Source organism: Rhinolophus sinicus, linkage group LG03 (genome assembly GCF_036562045.2).
Source record: "Rhinolophus sinicus isolate RSC01 linkage group LG03, ASM3656204v1, whole genome shotgun sequence".
NCBI lineage: Eukaryota > Metazoa > Chordata > Mammalia > Chiroptera > Rhinolophidae > Rhinolophus > Rhinolophus sinicus.
In genome coordinates this window covers 147,308,654-147,326,577 of record NC_133753.1, presented here as the reverse complement: position 1 = coordinate 147,326,577, position 17,924 = coordinate 147,308,654, and the positions used below count along the sequence as shown (strand labels likewise).

The following is a 17,924-nucleotide window of genomic DNA, read 5'->3' as shown; positions in this document are numbered from 1 at the left end:
TATGTTATGTTATGTTATGTTATGTTATGTTATGTTATGTTATGTTATATTATAAAGATTTGGTCTTATAATAAGTCAGTAAAATAAGATCGGGTCTTATATTAATTTTGGCTCCAAAAGACGCATTAGAGCTGATTGTCCAGCTAGGTCTTATTTTCGGGGAAACACGGTAGTCCTCTGAACAGCACTTAGAGCTGAAGGAAGCTATGAGCAATTTAAACCTTAAACACACATATATACATAATCCTGACAATAGGCAAAATTTCTATAAAGGTTCACTCAGGATAAATCTTATTTAGTTAAAAATTTCAAATATTAAAAAAAGATAATATTAAAGGATTTCTATATCCAGATCAGAACTGTTTCTGTAATTATCACTTGCAGTAGAGAGCTGCCATTTCTCATGCCATTTTTTGTAATTATTTGAAATTTTTTTTGCTTAAAGCACACTCAATACATATTTATTGAGTTCCTACTATATGGCCTGTTCTCTGCTTACCTTTCCAGCCTAATTTGTTGCCACTGCCACACTGACATTCTAATGTCCAAACTTCTTTCAGTTTGTTTTCAATTTATGCATTCAGTCAACAATATCTAAAGGCCAGCCATTAAAAACAAAACAAAATTAAAACTAAAACTAAACTATCCTCTCAAGGATCTCAGAGACCCTTCGTGCCTATTGCTGACATGTTTTAGATCTCAGTTTAGGAATCATTTCCTAAAAAAATTCTTCCCTACAACCCCAGTCTGGTATAAGTTTTCCTTCTATTTGCTTTAAAACATGTACATATTTTTTTAATTATAGAAAAATTACATAGACTGCATAAAGAATTCCCATATACCATGACATAGATTGCCCAACTGTTAACATTTTACCACATTTGCCCCCATCACCCTTTCGCCTTCTCTCTTTCTCCTTTTATCCTAAGTCTTTTCCAGAACTACTTGATGGCAAGGTGCAGGCCTTATGCCTCCATCACTCCTAAGTACTACAGAATACAGCTCCCTAAACAAGGATATTCTCCGACATAACTACCACACAACTTCTCAAATCAGGAAATCAACAGTGATACAACACTACCACCCAAGCCACAGACCACATTCAGATTTTGACATTTGTCTCAATAATGTTTCTTTTTTCTTTCAGGGACCAGGACCTCATGAAATATATTGCATTTAGTTGTCACGTTTTTTTCATGCTCCTCTAAGCAGTAATAATTCCTTAGCCTTTTCCTATCATGTCCTCAACAGTTTTAAAGAGAATATGTGTTACATTCTAGAGGATGATCTTCTAATGTCGTCGGTTCGTGACCCAGACTCAGGTCATATTTTCTTAGCAGGAATTCCACAGAAATGATGCTATGCTCTTTTCAGTGATCACATTAGAGGGCACATGAAGTTGACTCATCCCATTATTGGTGATATTAACTTTTATCATCTGATTGTGTTGGGTGTCTGCCAGGTTTCCACACCATAAGATCATTATGTTTCCTCTTTGTAATTGATTACTTTTAGTATTAGAGCTATGCCAAGATTGTCAGTATCCCATTCGTCATCAACCCTTTACCAACTTAACCAGTTGGATGTTGTTAGCATCCACTGATAACCCCTAAGCACTATAATCGTTACCAAATGGATATATCCCGTGTCTATCATCCTTTCTCTGCTTGTTTGTTGGCATTCCACTATAAAGAAGAGCTTTCCCTTATTTATTTATAATTTAATTATTTAAGTATAAATCTATGGATTCCTATTATATTCAATGAATCGTAATCAACTACTATCATCTATTTTAACATACAAATTATCCAAGATTTAGCCAGTGGGAGGCTCTTCAAGTGGGTCTTGTGTCCCTTTGGCATGTCCTCATTGTACGTGCAGCATTTCCTTACTGGCAAAAAATGTTCTAGGTTCATCTCATACTTTTTCTGGCCTAGCTCTGGAGTCAGTCTTTTCTCCAAAGGGCTCTTACTCCTTCTAGTGAAGAACAGTATTCACACATCAAGATCTGGGTTCTCACAGTGTTCACTGTTAGTTGGGTTTATTGCTTTTGGGCCTTCTCAGTAGACTGAGCTAAAAAATCTATGTGCGTGTATATGCACACACCTATACATCTATGACTAATTCTCTCTCGTACATACACATACCATAAATTCATACTCTCCAACACTAGTACCTCCAATTCCAATCCAAAACCTCAGGATTATTTTATCCTTTTTCCTTTCTGTGTTTGTACTTTTCTCCAACAGTAAGAAACCTTTTATTATCGTCAATACATTTTACTTATTTGCTCAACCAATGTATTTTTTGCTCAATATATAACCAATGTCCCAACCACAATGGCCACTGCTTCTTTCTGTTACCTCTGTAGGACTCCTCCCTGCCTTCCTGAATGTCTTAGCATGCAAGGAAGGCAAAGGCTCTTTCTGTGCTTTTACAGGATCTTATACCACACTTTCACAGAACCTAAATACGATCATAGCTTTTTTTCTTCTCTGTATTTCCAATAGACTGTAAGTTCTGAGAGAGTATGGACCCTATCTGTGTCTACTGGCTCAGAATAATAAATATTTTTTAAAGGAATAAAAGGAATAGGGTTTAGATTTGACGGTTTTAGAAATCATCAATGATAAAGTCATAAGAATTGAATAGACTTCAAAGAGTAAGGAGAAAAACGATCAAATATATAATTATTAATATTTAGAAATACCAAGAAGAGGTAGGTAAGGAAACTGAAATTGAACAGGTATGAAATTTAGGAGGGGACTAAGACCAACATTTTTTACACCCAGAAAGGGTATATCTGTGAGAAAATGGCTATAAGATAATGAAATATGTTTTGGCAAAAGTAGTAAACATTGTACCAAAAAGCTCTATATAACTATAACTTAAATTGAGTTAAGAGTGCACAGCATTCACTATGTAAACTTTTCTTGTTTGGGGAAGGAGAATGAATTTATTTTTTGTCAGACACTGAATTTGTTGATTTCCTTTCACAATGGTAGAAAATAATTGGAAAAGACATATATCCAGGATATACTCATAATTCAAATTTATAAAGAAATAATATATTTTTGTGTTTCATTGGATTTAAAATAGTAAATTAAATACATTCATAGTGTAATTGTCACTAAGACATAAAAAAAATATGGACATCCCAGTTGACAGGAAGGGGTATGTCGAATTGGCAAAAACAGCTACTTTATGCTTTCATTATTAAACACTAATTTATATTAAACAGGTGTAACATTTAATTTTGAAAGTTAGTGATTTGCTGTCATCATCCTCCTTACAATTTTAGTTATAAGACTTCTACTATTTACTCAGTGTAGAACATATTTCTCTTTATATAGCTGAAGTCTTTCTCTTCTGTTTGCATATTGTTATCATTAAATAAAAGTCAATTTCTACATGTGAAAAAATTTACAAGGATAGAAGATTATTGGTGAAGGACATGCTAAATATAAATAGTATTTATCTGGAATAAGAGAACATGTGAAAAAGAGTAAGTATGCAGTTTGTTTAAAATACATTGGTTATATGGGGATATAGTAAATTCATTTCAGTATACAAGTAAATGTCCCAACAACCTTTTTTTCTGCTCAAATTCCTACTGATTTTTTCCCTATTTGAAAGTGATGAAGAAAAGTCTTTTTAAGATTTGCCTATCTTCACCATCCATTATTTTTTCCTTTTATCATGTAAAAACTATATATTCAATATTAATAAAGGAAATCTTATATAGGAATAACCAGAATAAAATATCTGTACTTTTAATTATCTATGTATATAATTAACTAATAATATACTTTTCTAATCACAAATGAAATAACTGCTCAATGCAAACTTTAAAAATACAGAATAAAAAAAACACTCATAACCCTACCACCAAGAAATAAAGGATATGGTCCTTACAGTCTTTTTGACAAGTATGTCTGTATGGAGAGGGGTACATGCGTGGGGTAAATTCTCTGTATATACAGTGATATGGCAAAGGTGATGTACTATATATGTTTTGGTCCTTCTTTTTCATGTTTGGTAATAGATCATAAACATTTTATCGTATCAATACATTTAATTCTATAGCATGCTTTTCAATAGCTGCATATTATCTCAGTTTATTTAACCACTCCTCTATTTTTGGACAAATACCTTTGAGAGTTTCAGTAAGACAGATGTAATGTACTTTTAGAATACCAAAATCAGCTTTAGAAAATAAAATTATCAACAGCATTAACTATGTGTTATTTCAATTCACATACCTGTTGACAGAGTTTTAGGAATGGTCAGAAATAGAGTATAAATTCTCAAAATTCTTTAGAATCAATACGTCAATAGTTTATTCTTGGTGTCACTTATTAACAGTCTGTATTTCTAGCTGCCTTGGTTCCGTCAGCATAGTATTGAATGAATATTGTGAATTTTTCGGAGTAGACATTTTATCTGAGAAGGATAAAGATCTGCTCCACTCCAGATTATGGATGCTACAACACCAATGACCCATTCTGACAGTTCAACCAATTCCAGTGTAAAATGGTAGAATCAAAAATACTTTTGGATTTAACTTCTGTGTTTCACATGTTCTTTCATATATATTTATTCTTTGCTATATTGTAGTTTTGTAATTTGATTTTTCTTTCATCATTTTAGAGAAAATTACCCCTTCATGTATTTTTTGGTATAATGATACTTTATACTATATACCAAATACCCAGTCCTATGAATACACAAACAGTATAAACCACTGTGGATTTAGTCCAGAACCATGAAAACCATTTTAGGAGAACTTAAATTAAAATCTATAGTCTAATTATTAATAATTATAAATTATAAAGGATCTGTTTATTAAAGGAATGTTTACTAACATTCACAATGACTAGTCAACACCACCGAAGAGGTATTTCACTTTTTATTTTCTGAGATACAATCTATCAGTAAAACAAAATTTCATTAGTTTGTGGTCATTTTAAATGAAAAATAAATAATAAAAATTTTAGCATTTTTTTGCATATATCATTTGAATTAATCACCAAGAACAGTTTTGCCAGTTCTGCTTTAATGACCATATAATGAAATTGAAGAACCATTTTGTGGTTTGAAAGGGTCATGTTCCTAAAAAAGGTTAAACATTTCCTAAGACAATATGCTCATACTATTAACACAACTAATTTTCTCAGAAAATGATTTTTAAAAATAACATAAATGTAAATTATTGTAAATTTGAAAGTTACATGTTTGAATTAATGAAGTCTAACTATATACCTGTTGGTGGGGACAAAAAAGAGCTACTCATAGAAGAGTACAATTGTTTTAAAATTTACAGAGGTAAAGACTGTTTAAAACTCTTGAGGAAAAAGAGCCTGCATCATAACACTTTATTACCATTAGCTTTTTAATTGTGTCTTTTAAAAATCCAAAGGCATTATAAACTCATTCTTTAAAAAAATTTCAAACAATCTAGATTTTCAGTTCTACATCCCCACAACCAACCCACTTCTCTTCCTAAAAGTGTGTCTTTCATTTTGCCAGTCTTTAATAGGTATGGAACCTAGTGTAGTATCTTATACAAAGCAGAGATTTCAACAATGTCAAAGGGATGGAACTCTAATACTTCCATCATATTTTCACCACTTATATGGAATATATGAAGTGAAAAAAATTCTACCAATACACTATGCAAGAAATTCACATTTCCCTATTTCAGATTCGCAGGAAACTCTTGCATCTATGTAACATACAAAGCTATGGTTGGGATGTCTGAAACACCATGAAGACTCCAATAAAAGTAAAGTTCTCCCCTGGGGGTGAATGTGGGTGCTGCGTGCACTAGAAGCAGAGAACACCAGGAAACTGGGACACTTAAAGGACAATGCATAATTTCAGTAAGAGCCGGGAGAGGAGAAGCAGACTCTGTTGCTATCAAATGTGTTAGTAAGTGCAACTTTCTTCCATTTTTGGTCAGAAAGGAAGCAGAAACAGAATAAGAATGAAAGAGAGAATTTATTGTGATAACAGGTTTACTTTAATCCTGGAAAATGCTGAGGTATACAAATAATAGAATTAAAGAAAGTGACGAAACGATAATCTTGACATAAACATTCTATTTGGGTAAGCATTTATGTCATATACTACACACATGTAAGTTATCTGTATCCTAAAACTAAAGTATAAACTCCTTGCAAGTAAAAACTGTGCTTTGTTCACTTTAGCAAATAAACGTTTATGGTATTGATTAAAAACTATTTAAGGACAAAAGTTCATGAAATCTCAGAGCTCTTGTAGGTAAAAAAAAAAGGTTGGAAGATCTATTGTTAATAATTTCTTTATTAATAGATCTAATCTTTCTAGAAGCAGCTAGTCATATGCCTAATATGCCAATATAATTGGGCAAAATTGATATGAATGCTAGAGCCATGATATTGAAAATATATAAAAATAAACCAAACTGTGTTCATAGAAAATTCTGTTGCCATCCTTTAAATGAGAATATAATCGGCATTTACCAAAATTACGCATATTTAAAAATTAGGTTCAAAGTACATGATGGACTCCAAGGGTCAGCAAACTTTTTTCTATAAAGATCCAGAGAGTAAATAATTTAGGGTTGCAGGCCATATATGGTCTCTATCATGACCACTCAAATCTTATACCACAGTGTAAAAGAAGACGTAGATAATGCATAAATGAATTGAGTGTGGCCGTGTTCCAATAAAACTTTATTTACAAAAACAGTCAGCCAACCTATGGAGTGTAGTTTGCCAACTCTTGAAGTAGATTATATATTACTAGAAGCAGCATTAAATGGAAGATAGAAAAAATAATTTAATATTTTTATAGGTAAGGAATATTTGTGACATTTTTAAGACCTTTATTAACTCTTCAAAAAGAAAAACAAAACAAAACAAAACAAAACAAAACTTAAGTAGCACATAAATCTTACCTGGTTAGGTATCCTCAATGGGGGCCTTGGACCTCCAGGGTACCGAGGTGACATAAAAGGCTATTGAAATAAAACAAACAAATAAACAAAATAAAACAAAACAAAAAAGAGCACAATGTAAAATGCATATCTGAAAATAAACTGCTTTAAAAAATTTTAGAATTATATAAAACATAAATCAATTTACTTCCTGATGTGGCTGCTTTCAGTAGACTAAATGCTTTTAAGAAAAACTACCATTGTATTTTACTTTTTGAAGAATATCTGGAAAATTTTCCAAAGAAAATGTAAAAACATCAAAGATGACCAAAGTAACTATAGCAAAAGTTTTTTAAAATGTGAATTATTATTAAGATAATGATACCCACCCAGTTGGCAAAAAAAATTAAGAAATTTAGGCAACAGAATCCCAGTACTAAGGAGGTTTACTGGTTACATCATTATACAAATGGGGTTCTAAGCAAATATTTTGACTGAATTATCAGGTGTGGTTATCAATTTCCTTTAATAACTTTAAAGTCCCCAAATTTCTTCACCTTTACTTCTATAGCTCTGTTTAAAATGGTTAAAAAAAAAAAAAAAAATTCTTTTCCAAGAGTCATTATGGTTAAAAGAGATTTGGCTTTCCTTGATCAAGGGTTTGGTATGGTTCAACATTGATTATAAATTTTAAAGCTGAAATTTCTTTGCATATTTTGAGCCTAGCAGATTATGAGGTGTGTAACAAAAGAAAAAATAGTCTTATATTAAAATTCAAGTCAATTTATCTTATTAGATGAATCAAAAGCTAAGATATGTTCATTCTCAGTCCAAGAACTGTTTGAAAAATAACCAATAAGGATCATTTTAGTGATAGGATAATGTTGAGTGGAAAGAGAATATTTTTGATCACTCAGATTTGGGCGTCAAATTTTTTGAAATTATTCCTAAAATTATTCAAAATTCAAAATATAATTATTCAAAATATAATTTTTATTATATTTTTCTATAAACTATATAAAAATAGTATGTTTGTTTAATTATATCATAATAAATAATTGGCTTAAATGTAAGATTATTCCTTACATGGAATATAAGCAAATTATCAATTCTAAAGGTTTGAATTTTTAAAGTAAAATATTAAGAATTAATTAATATAATAGTAACAAGTGTTGGAGAGGCTGTGGAGAAAAAGGAACCTTCATACACTGTTGGTGGGAATGCAGACTGGTGCAGCCGTTATGGAAGGCAGTGTGGCGGTTCCTCAAAAAATTACGAATAGAATTACCATATGACCCAGCAATCCCTCTCCGGGGTATCTACCCAAAAAATCTGAAACCATTTATCCATAAAGACAAATGTCCTCCAATGTTCATTGTAGCTTTATTTACAGTGCCCAAGACATGGAAACAACCAAAATGTCCTTCGATAGATGAATGGATAAAGAAGTTGTGGTATATATACACAAAGGAATACTATTCGGCGGTAAGAAAAGATGATATAGGAACATTTGTGACAACATGGATGGATCTTGACAATATAATGCTAAGCGAAATAAGTCAGACAGAAAAAGCAGAGAACCATATGATTTCACTTATTATGTGGTATATAAACCAAAAACAACAAAAGAACAAGACAAACAAATGAGAAACAAAAACTCATAGACACAGACAATAGTTTAGTGGTTACCAGAGGATAAGGGGGAAGTGGGGTGGTAGAAGAGGGTAAAGGGGATCAAATATATGGTGATGGAAGGAGAACTGACTCTGGGTGGTGAACACACAATGGGATTTCTAGATGATGTAATACAGAATTGTACACCTGAAATCTATGTAATTTTACTAACAATTGTCACACCAATAAATTAAAAAAAAGAATGAATTAATATAAATTAAGAATCAATTTAACAAAGGCTTGAGGAAGCCAAACCTATAGTACTTTACATAATTAAATTCAACATTTATAATGTATTTTCTGTAAACATTTTTAGAAATTAGGCCTGCAGTTCATGGCTACATATATTTTCCACGCCTATTTTAAAAGCAGCATCTGAAGAATAAAATCCTAACAAATTTATACTCTGTAGACATTCCCTATAATATCTTTTGGAGGCTTTGGACAAACCAACAAGACGAACTTTAGAATTAAACAAGCAATTTGGCTTTTTGTTACTGTGATCTTGTATGATAATGTATTCCCAGGAGATCATTTTAAATGTACAGAAACAGTGGATTATTCAGGTCATACTGTCACCTCCAGCTAATAAAACTTAAGTGGATTTTCCAAGTTTACATTTAAAAAATGCTTAGTTTACACATAATCTGATCAAAGTTGTCTCTCTTTTATCATTTCTGAAACTGTAAACTGGACTAATTTGTTAGGTATACTGCCAACTAGAAACTTACCCCAATACTTGCACTCCCTCTGCTATTTTCCTAATTAGCTAATTTCAGTTATGAAACTGTCTTTTTAAATTCTGGACTCATTTAAAAAATCTAATAATTAAATACTGGTTTTAGAATGGTTGCCTTTCTTTCACCAAGTGATGTTTTATGACATATTCACTAATTCAAAGTATAATTTCAATTTAGTTTTTGAAACATGGAGAAATAAACATAGGTTACTAATAAATTCTCTTTGAAATAGAATCTAAGATAGAAATAATGTTAAAAATATTACTAAATACCAAATGCTGAGATAAGCATTGAGATGTGCCTTATTTGAAATGGAGCATGTGAGATTTGCACATTCTCTGAATGTAAAATGATGCTATAGTGTTGGTTTAATGAATTATTTGAAAAGAGAATTTTTTTCTGTAATCGATGGCATTGTGAATAAACGTATTTTAATGAGATGCTCTACTCTCTTATCTGACTGTGAGGCCTCATCAAGGGACTGCTGAGAGGGAGAAGCAGTACAGTGGTAGCTGGGATCCTGCAGTTCCTGACAGAATAAGCTTGGGAGAGAGACAGAGTCTCTCTTTAGTTTTCCTCTTGTATGTCCTCCTCTCAGAAGTCCAATTTATGTTTTTTGGGCAAAAAAAACCAAAAACCATTTATTAATTCCAAACTATAGTTATATATTTAAAGCAAAAAATGACAAAAATCTAATTAATTTAGACAAAAAAAATCTACTACTTTTCACTAAAATATAAAGATTTCTATGGGTAAAGCATTTTTAATGTCAAAGTAGCGCTGTTACAACGTAAACTCTTAATATTCAGATTGATCTTCACCTTAAGTTATCTAGTTAACCACCTAGGTCCTCAACCGCCTACATGTTGGGGTACGGACACAACAATAGAACCATACCCCAACATGTAGGCATACTAGCAACTGAGAATATTCTGTGCGAATATTTGTACTTCACTATTCAGAAGTCAATTTGCTTTTAAATATAATTTAAGATGTTCACTGCAGCTTTATTTACAGTGGCCAAGACACGGAAACAGCCAAAGTGTCCTTTGACAGATGATTGGAATACACAAAGGAATACTACTCGGCCATAAGAAAAAATGAAATAGGACCATTTGTGACAACAGGGAGGATCTTGAGATTATTATGCTGAGTGAAATAAGTTAGACAGAAAAAGTCAAGAACTATATGATTTCACTGATACGTGGGATATAAAACTGAAAGCAACAAAGGAACAATACAAACAAATAAAGAAACAAAAACTCATAGACACAGACAATAGTTTAGTGGTTACCAGAGGGTAAGAGGGGAGAAGGGTGGTAAATCAGGGTAAAGGAGGTCAAATATATGGTGATGGAAAGAGAACTGACTCTGGTTGGTGAACACACAATGTGATACATAGATAATGTATTACACTTGAAACCTATGTAATTTTACTAATCATTGTCACCCCAACAAAATTTAATTAAAAAAGATGAAAACAAATTAAATTCTTTTATAGTAAAATACGAATCTGCCTAAACGATTACCTACTAGTTATATAAAGTACATCTATTGACAGACATGTAAGTGCACTCTGCATCAATAACCCCCAAAAGAACAGGTTCTTCAAGAGTCCTTGACTATGAAATGTGCTTACTCTTTATATTTGGGGCAAAGAACATCTTTTAAACAGTTTGGGCATTAAAATATTTGCCTGAAGGTGTCATGATGGTGAGTCAATATATTAACTGGAAAGCCTTCCCCTGAAAAAATTATTTATAATGTGTGTGCAAAAAACATTTGACTAAGAGTCAAAGGTCTGGATTCTAGCTTTTGCACCACCAATAATTAGCAGAGGGGCCCTGAGAAAATACCTTTCAAGCCTTTAGTTTTCTCAACCTTAACATGATGGAGTTAGTCCAGATGATCTTTAAAGTCCCTTAGAAAAATTAACAAAATAAAAACCCATGCTTATGTGTTAATTATTCCCAGCATTACCCTTAAGTATAAATATTAGTTCATTGTGAATATCTATAAGTATTTAAAATATATGGGGTGGGGTGGGAGGTAGGGATATGAGCATAACCTCCTAAGGCACAAACCATCTTTATCAAGGAGCTGGAGAAACTTATTTCCATGTTTTCCAGAGAAAAAGGAAAACCTAGTTAAAGAAAAAACAAAACAAAACTTCAACAAACAATTATGCTCTTTGATCAGATCAAAGGTCATCTGGGAGAATAAAGAAGTTGCACTTAGTGATTAAAAGGCACTTTAGAGATTCGTTCATTCAACAAATATTTATTAAACACCTACAAAGGCACTGTTCTATTGGTTGGACATATCAGTGAATAAAGCAGATAAAAATCATACTGCCCTCTGCTTAGGATTTTTCAAGGTTCACAATCTTGTAATAAATAGGAGGAACAATTTTCGGGAAAAATTGTTTTCTACTATCAGTCCACTAATCTGGAACAAATAGAATGTTCTCTTCACCAAATGGCAAGTATCAATAAAAACCTGAAGAAAATAATAGTTCAATCTGGTGCCTACCCTCAGAAGTCATATTACATCATCCCTACTTGATAGAACATGTAGTGCTATGAATGACTGAAAATCAAGGTTATCCTATTAAAAAATTTTTCAAAATTAGACAAAACTCAGGGAGTAAGATTCTTTATAAGAAATTGAGTAGCACAGTTAGTTAGCACTGTTACATATGGAAACTACATTTATAAGGCATAAATTCTTATTTCTACATATTTCAGCTGTGTACCCAGAATGAATGGGATAACCCAAAGAGAAAGAAAGAAAAAACATACAAAGCCAGAAAATCAATAAATATTTGGTGACTAAATGAAAACAAAACAAAAAACAAACAAAAAAAGAACACCTCACAGAAATACAAATCAAGAGTCCAGCTCATTTCCTCCAAGTAGTTTTTTAGAGAAATGATCATACCATTTAGAAAAATAGTTTATTTCAGTATAAATGTCATTCAATTTAAAAAGATTATTGTTTTCCATTATATCAAGAATTACTCATGGGAATCGAAACTTCTGCTTTTCCTAATTTCTCTTTTATAAAGAGATTTTCCTTTCTTCTTTGCCCTTTCTGCTAATGGAAAGTACCAGTTTCCCTCTTCTTATTTGGTCTTTCATAAGCCCTTAAGTGTCTATCTCAATTCCCTAAGAATTAGAAGAAGTGAGCTGTTTCTCTTTCCTCACTCCAGTTAAAGGTGGATTGCTCAGTCCAATTTTTCCTTTCTCTGAAGATCCCAACTGCCCCTCCACAAAGGAATTGTTTCATAAATAATTTACCAACACTGGAATTACAGGTGATAAAAACCATTTTAAACCCTAACTTCTTTTATTATCTACAAGATCAAACTGAACATCTTAAATGATACATTGCTCAAATGTTAACTTTGTTAATATTTTCTAACATTAATATTTTCTACAAAAACCCAACAACCTATAAATATGATTTATCAACACGAGAATATCTCTGCTTCTTGAGATTACTCTGTACTCTCCTTTCTCAGCCAAGTACATTTCTATTAATCCTCCAAAGGCCAGTTTAAATGTCACTTCCTCTTTAAAGAATCTCTCTAGGCTCCTTTCCTCCTACTTCCTTAACACTTTGTTCATGCCATTATCATAGAGGATTTATTAATATGTGCCTTGATATGTACAAAACACATTTCAGAGGAAAGAACACAAAAACTGTATCAGAGCACGCAATTACCTTAATGTGAGGCTTCAAAATGTAATTAATACATAAAATAAAATTGGTATTTCTTAGAATCATTAAAATTGATGTAGCAATGTACACATCATCTTATATCTTATTTGAAATATTTCACTATGGCTTTAGAAACTCTTTAAATCTTCGTCTCTAAGAATTAACTGATAAGAAAGAAAATTTTCAATCATTAAAAAATAAAGCGTTCTTTAAAATGCCAATCATTTAAGCATTTTCTGTATACCGTATTTTATTTTATGAGCATAATTTAGAACATATTAATGATGAAGAGAATAATAACGCTCACTTCTTTAGAGTGGGTAAATGTAGCATTTAGTTTACACTTCTGAAAATTTAGAAGTCTGAAGTATATTCTAGGATATATAATTACATATAGGACTTATGTGATTCAAAGTAACTGAACTTTTTTGAAGACAAAATTACTCTTGTGAAACTTACTTCTACTTTTGAAAAAATAATGTCTTTCCAAATGTCCTAAAGAAATACTACATAATTACCAAGTTTAAGAAAATACAAACATACAAAACAAGACTTATAGAATTTTATTTGAATATGCTTTTTTGACATATTTTTACTTTTTAGAATTTTACTTTTTAGTTTACTAGTTCAAACTCCTTGTTTTATGTAAAACAAAACCGAAGACCAACTATCATAACTATCATTTTTGTTACCACTGTAACATCCTGCTACAGTAATATATTTATAGAATAAAGGCAGGTACACATATTTCACTTTCATGACCAGCTAATCAGAAAAAATTGCCAGCCCTGGCACTTCTTCTGAGGCCCCCTAGCAACTGTGCAATCACTCAATGTAGAATTCCTTACCCTTGCTATTACTCAACCACGAAAAGCCGAAAAGGTAATGGTATTTCAGGTAAGCAATTTGCATAGAAAGCAATAATTGGCATGTGATCTTGATTCATTTGACTAAAAGAAATGTGACACTGAAATAAATTACTAAGGTTTATCTCTCTTTTCTTGAACATTTTTGGTAGAATTTTGAGGAGATATGTAGTCTTTAGTCTATTTATTTGTATTTTTAAAGTCAAATGCTAACAGGGAATAGTAGAAGATGGTTGGGGAATAGTAGTAAATGGAAGAGCATCATCATTATAATCAAACTGTTCATTATAATGTGATTGCTTATAATGAGGTTCATGAGGAAGGGAAGGAAGCAGTTAGCACATTCTGAGAGAACATACAGAGTACATTCAATAAATATTTGGTTGATTCCATAGCTGGCTCATTGACTGAGAGAATGAATAACATTGATGGAAGACTCTAAAGACCAGGAAAATATATAATAAAGCTTGGTTCTCTTGTATAAAATCTCACCTGACCAATTTATTGTTGAAAATATTGTCTTGTTAAAAAATAGATAGTATCTATTGATACTGTAAAGAGTAAGCCACAGTATTGGCATAATAGATCTGGTTTCCTAGGGAGAAAATGCTTACAAAATATGTGTATGCTTTCCGACATAGGAGCAATTATATCTTCCAGAGGACCTAGTAAAAGTAGGCAATGAACAAAGTGTTGGGATCCTAAGAAGATACTGAGCTAATTACAATATCCATATCAACAACACGGAAGAGAACTTATATTTAGATGACTATTCTCTTCTACTGCTTTCCGGTTTCTCTTACTATTTCTGGGGTGTCAGAGTTAAAAATAATAATTCTTAAGCAGTTTTGCAGAGTAGCAGTATTTAGTAAACACTCTTTGGTATAAAAGAAGGTCAGGTTAATATATATATATGATGTTGCAAAGAAACTGAGTTTTTCTGAAGCACAGGCCAGCCATGAAAACTACTAACAATTCCATATGGTGGCTTATCTCTCAGTTGTTTGCCTCCTAAAGTGCCGTGTTTATACATGGGACGCTAGTCTTTTTAGACTAAAATGTATTTAAGAAACTTATAATTCTTAGGTTTCAGAAACAACATGTTTTAGCTGAAGGGGATCAAATTTTGCCACCCCAAAATATGCCTCTTAAAGATACTGATTGTCTTAAACTGGTTATTTTTAAGAAACCAAAGACTCAGGAAGAACCTTTGACCTCCCCCTAATTGCCTAAAAAATTAGATTAGAGGACCTGCTTCAGGAAGGGAGCTTTCATCATATGTAACAGTAGTTTTAGTATGAACTAGTGTGTGATGGGGAGGAACCCACCCGGCTCCTTTGATCAAAGTCCTCTCTGTGTCCCCTTGTTAACCATGGCCCAGTGAACATCTGTTTCGCAAACATTTGCTTTCCTATCTCAGTGTGAATTGCCTTCCTCCACTTCGAAGTCTCAAACCACCCCCACCCCTTTCTCCTTAGTTCAAGAGGAAAAATAACCTCCACTGCCTGATTGATCCTTGGGTCCCCTATTCTTATGGAACCCACATATGTACATACGTAGTAAATTTGGTAATTTTCATCTGTTAATCTGTCTCGTGTCCATTTGATTATTAGACCAGCCAGAAGAACTAACAGGGAAAATAAATTTTCCCTACTCCACATAGCCTATATATTTTCTTTCCTTTAAGAAAAGGCTCAGCATTTGAGTAAGAAGATTAAACATTCTGTTTTCTTAACATCAAATTGTCTTTAACACATTACCATCTTTAGTCCAAAAATCTGTTAGAAAATGGTTATTTGCCAAAAAAGTAATCTGCTTCTACCTACTTTTAGGCAAAAACAGAAAGTACAAAGTATATATATATATATATATATATATATATATATATATATATATATACACACACACACACATATATACATATATATATATACACACATATATACATATATATACCAAGTAAGGTACATATTTGGTCTTTATGTAATTAAATAATTACTGAAGATAACCCATATATTTTATATGTATATGTATATGTAATATATATATATATATATATATATATATATATATATATATATACATACACACACACAGCCTGAAATAATATGGGTTATCTTCAGTAATTATTTAATTACATAAAGACCAAATATGTACCTTACTTGGTCTTGTAAAGATATGACTTTAGACAGAGTTAATCTTTCTACTGATATACATACACATACGTTTTTTAAATTAAAGTTTATTAGGGTGACAACTGTTAGTAAAGTTACATAGATTTCAAGTGTACAATTCTGTATTACATCATCTATAAATCCCATTGTGCGTTCACCACCCAGAGTCAGTTCTCCTTCCATCACCATATATTTGATCCCCTTTACCCTCATCTACCACCCCTGTCCATCCTGACCTTCTGGTAACCACTAAACTATTGTCTGTGTCTGTGAGTTTTTGTTTCTAATGATATTTTTGATGTACTGTTTTAAAATTATTCTAGACTCTTTCAAAGGAAAAACTCCCAAATATAATTTTAGAAAACGAAAAATATGGCCAGTTATGTTTATTTATATATAGTCCTGGAAAGGTAATACAAATAGATTCACTGTAAGATTTAACCAAAAGCATAAACATTCTTTTAAAAACTCAATATTACTTTTTATTCATTCTGTGTCCATATTTTTAGTTTCAATTCTCTTTACTGTACATGATTTTCCTATATAGATTGCTATTCTCTATTTTGCTATTCTGTATTTCACGTAGACGAAAATCTTTTTTTCTTAAATGTGTTAAGTTTCTTAAAGTCACATGCTACTGAGAATATTATTTTGAAAAGTCATTACAGAATATTGTGACTTCAGCATTTCATTTTAGTCATATATAGTAAGAACATTCACGTATTTTTTGTATTTTAAATTCCATGAGATGCTTCATGAGTTTTCTTCATGAATTTTTCTGTAGAAAAGTAATGAAGCATAAATTATGCATCAAATGAATTTCGTCAAAGTTACTTTACAATTCATATATCTTAATTGGTTTAGTTTCTTTTCTGTTTTTCATGAAATTCTCCATCAGACATTACTGACACCCCAGTGGATAAGACACTCTTGATTAACACATTTTAATTCCAACTAGTATTAAACTAATTTAGCTCACAAAATGACATACTTGTGCTGGCATATTCTGCTGATAAGCATAAATATGTAGTCTATCTCTCGTACATCATAGATATTCTATCATCATCAACACTTAATTAAAATAACTCACATAAAAATTGTAAAGTATTAACAGATCCAGTTTCCTAGATGCTATTTTGGCAAGGCTAATCCAATTCAGCACAGAGTTACAAGTAGGTTGATTCTTTTGATATGGATTTAGTCTAAGCATCAAAATTGCTCACTTACATTATGGGTCTTTTCAATAAGATTCTAGCTTCTCAAGCTTTCATTACAAGATATAGATGCGTGGCAACAGACTTGTGGATTGTGAATGGGGACTATGCTAGCTATGGTTAAGTCTCACAAAGCATAAAAGTTTCAACAACATTCTAAAAAAAACTTTAATAATTTGTTTATATCAACTTATATTCACAAACACACACACTTTGTCGGGGGTTTTTTTGGTGTTTGTGAGGCAGGTAGCTGGAGTCCTATGTAAGTTGAATCTGGCTCTGTGCTGCTTCCCACTACTGATCTAAGTTACAAGGACAGATCCTAGTGTATTAATAAAAAGCACAATGGGTATGAAAATAAATATTTGAGATTTATAATTTAGGATACATTTTCAGCTGACTCAACCAAAAAAAAGAGCTAAAACATTTTTTATAAGCCATAATTAATTTCTCATTAAAGAGTGCAAAAGTATTCCCTTCTTTGTTTTCCCCTATTTTATATTCATATTTCCACAGAAACTGGTTTCAGATGAGAGTGAAACAAGTATTTTTACCTAACTTTAAATTTTGCAAAAAAAAAAAAAAAAAAAAAAATGCTATTTTGTTCTGACCCT

The 17,924-nt window shown here is 31.7% G+C and overlaps 1 protein-coding gene across 7 annotated transcripts in view; it reads right to left on the bottom strand.

Moving 5' to 3' along the window:
• The window catches only part of SSBP2 (single stranded DNA binding protein 2), a 272,802-nt gene that overhangs the window by 51,196 nt on the left and 203,682 nt on the right, over positions 1–17,924 (bottom strand). For all 7 annotated transcript variants that reach the window (XM_019715082.2, XM_019715079.2, XM_074328767.1 and 4 more), the window contains one exon: positions 6,941–7,000. In XM_019715082.2, the coding sequence (XP_019570641.1) occupies positions 6,941–7,000 (60 nt within the window). The remainder of the gene's footprint in view (positions 1–6,940; positions 7,001–17,924) is intronic.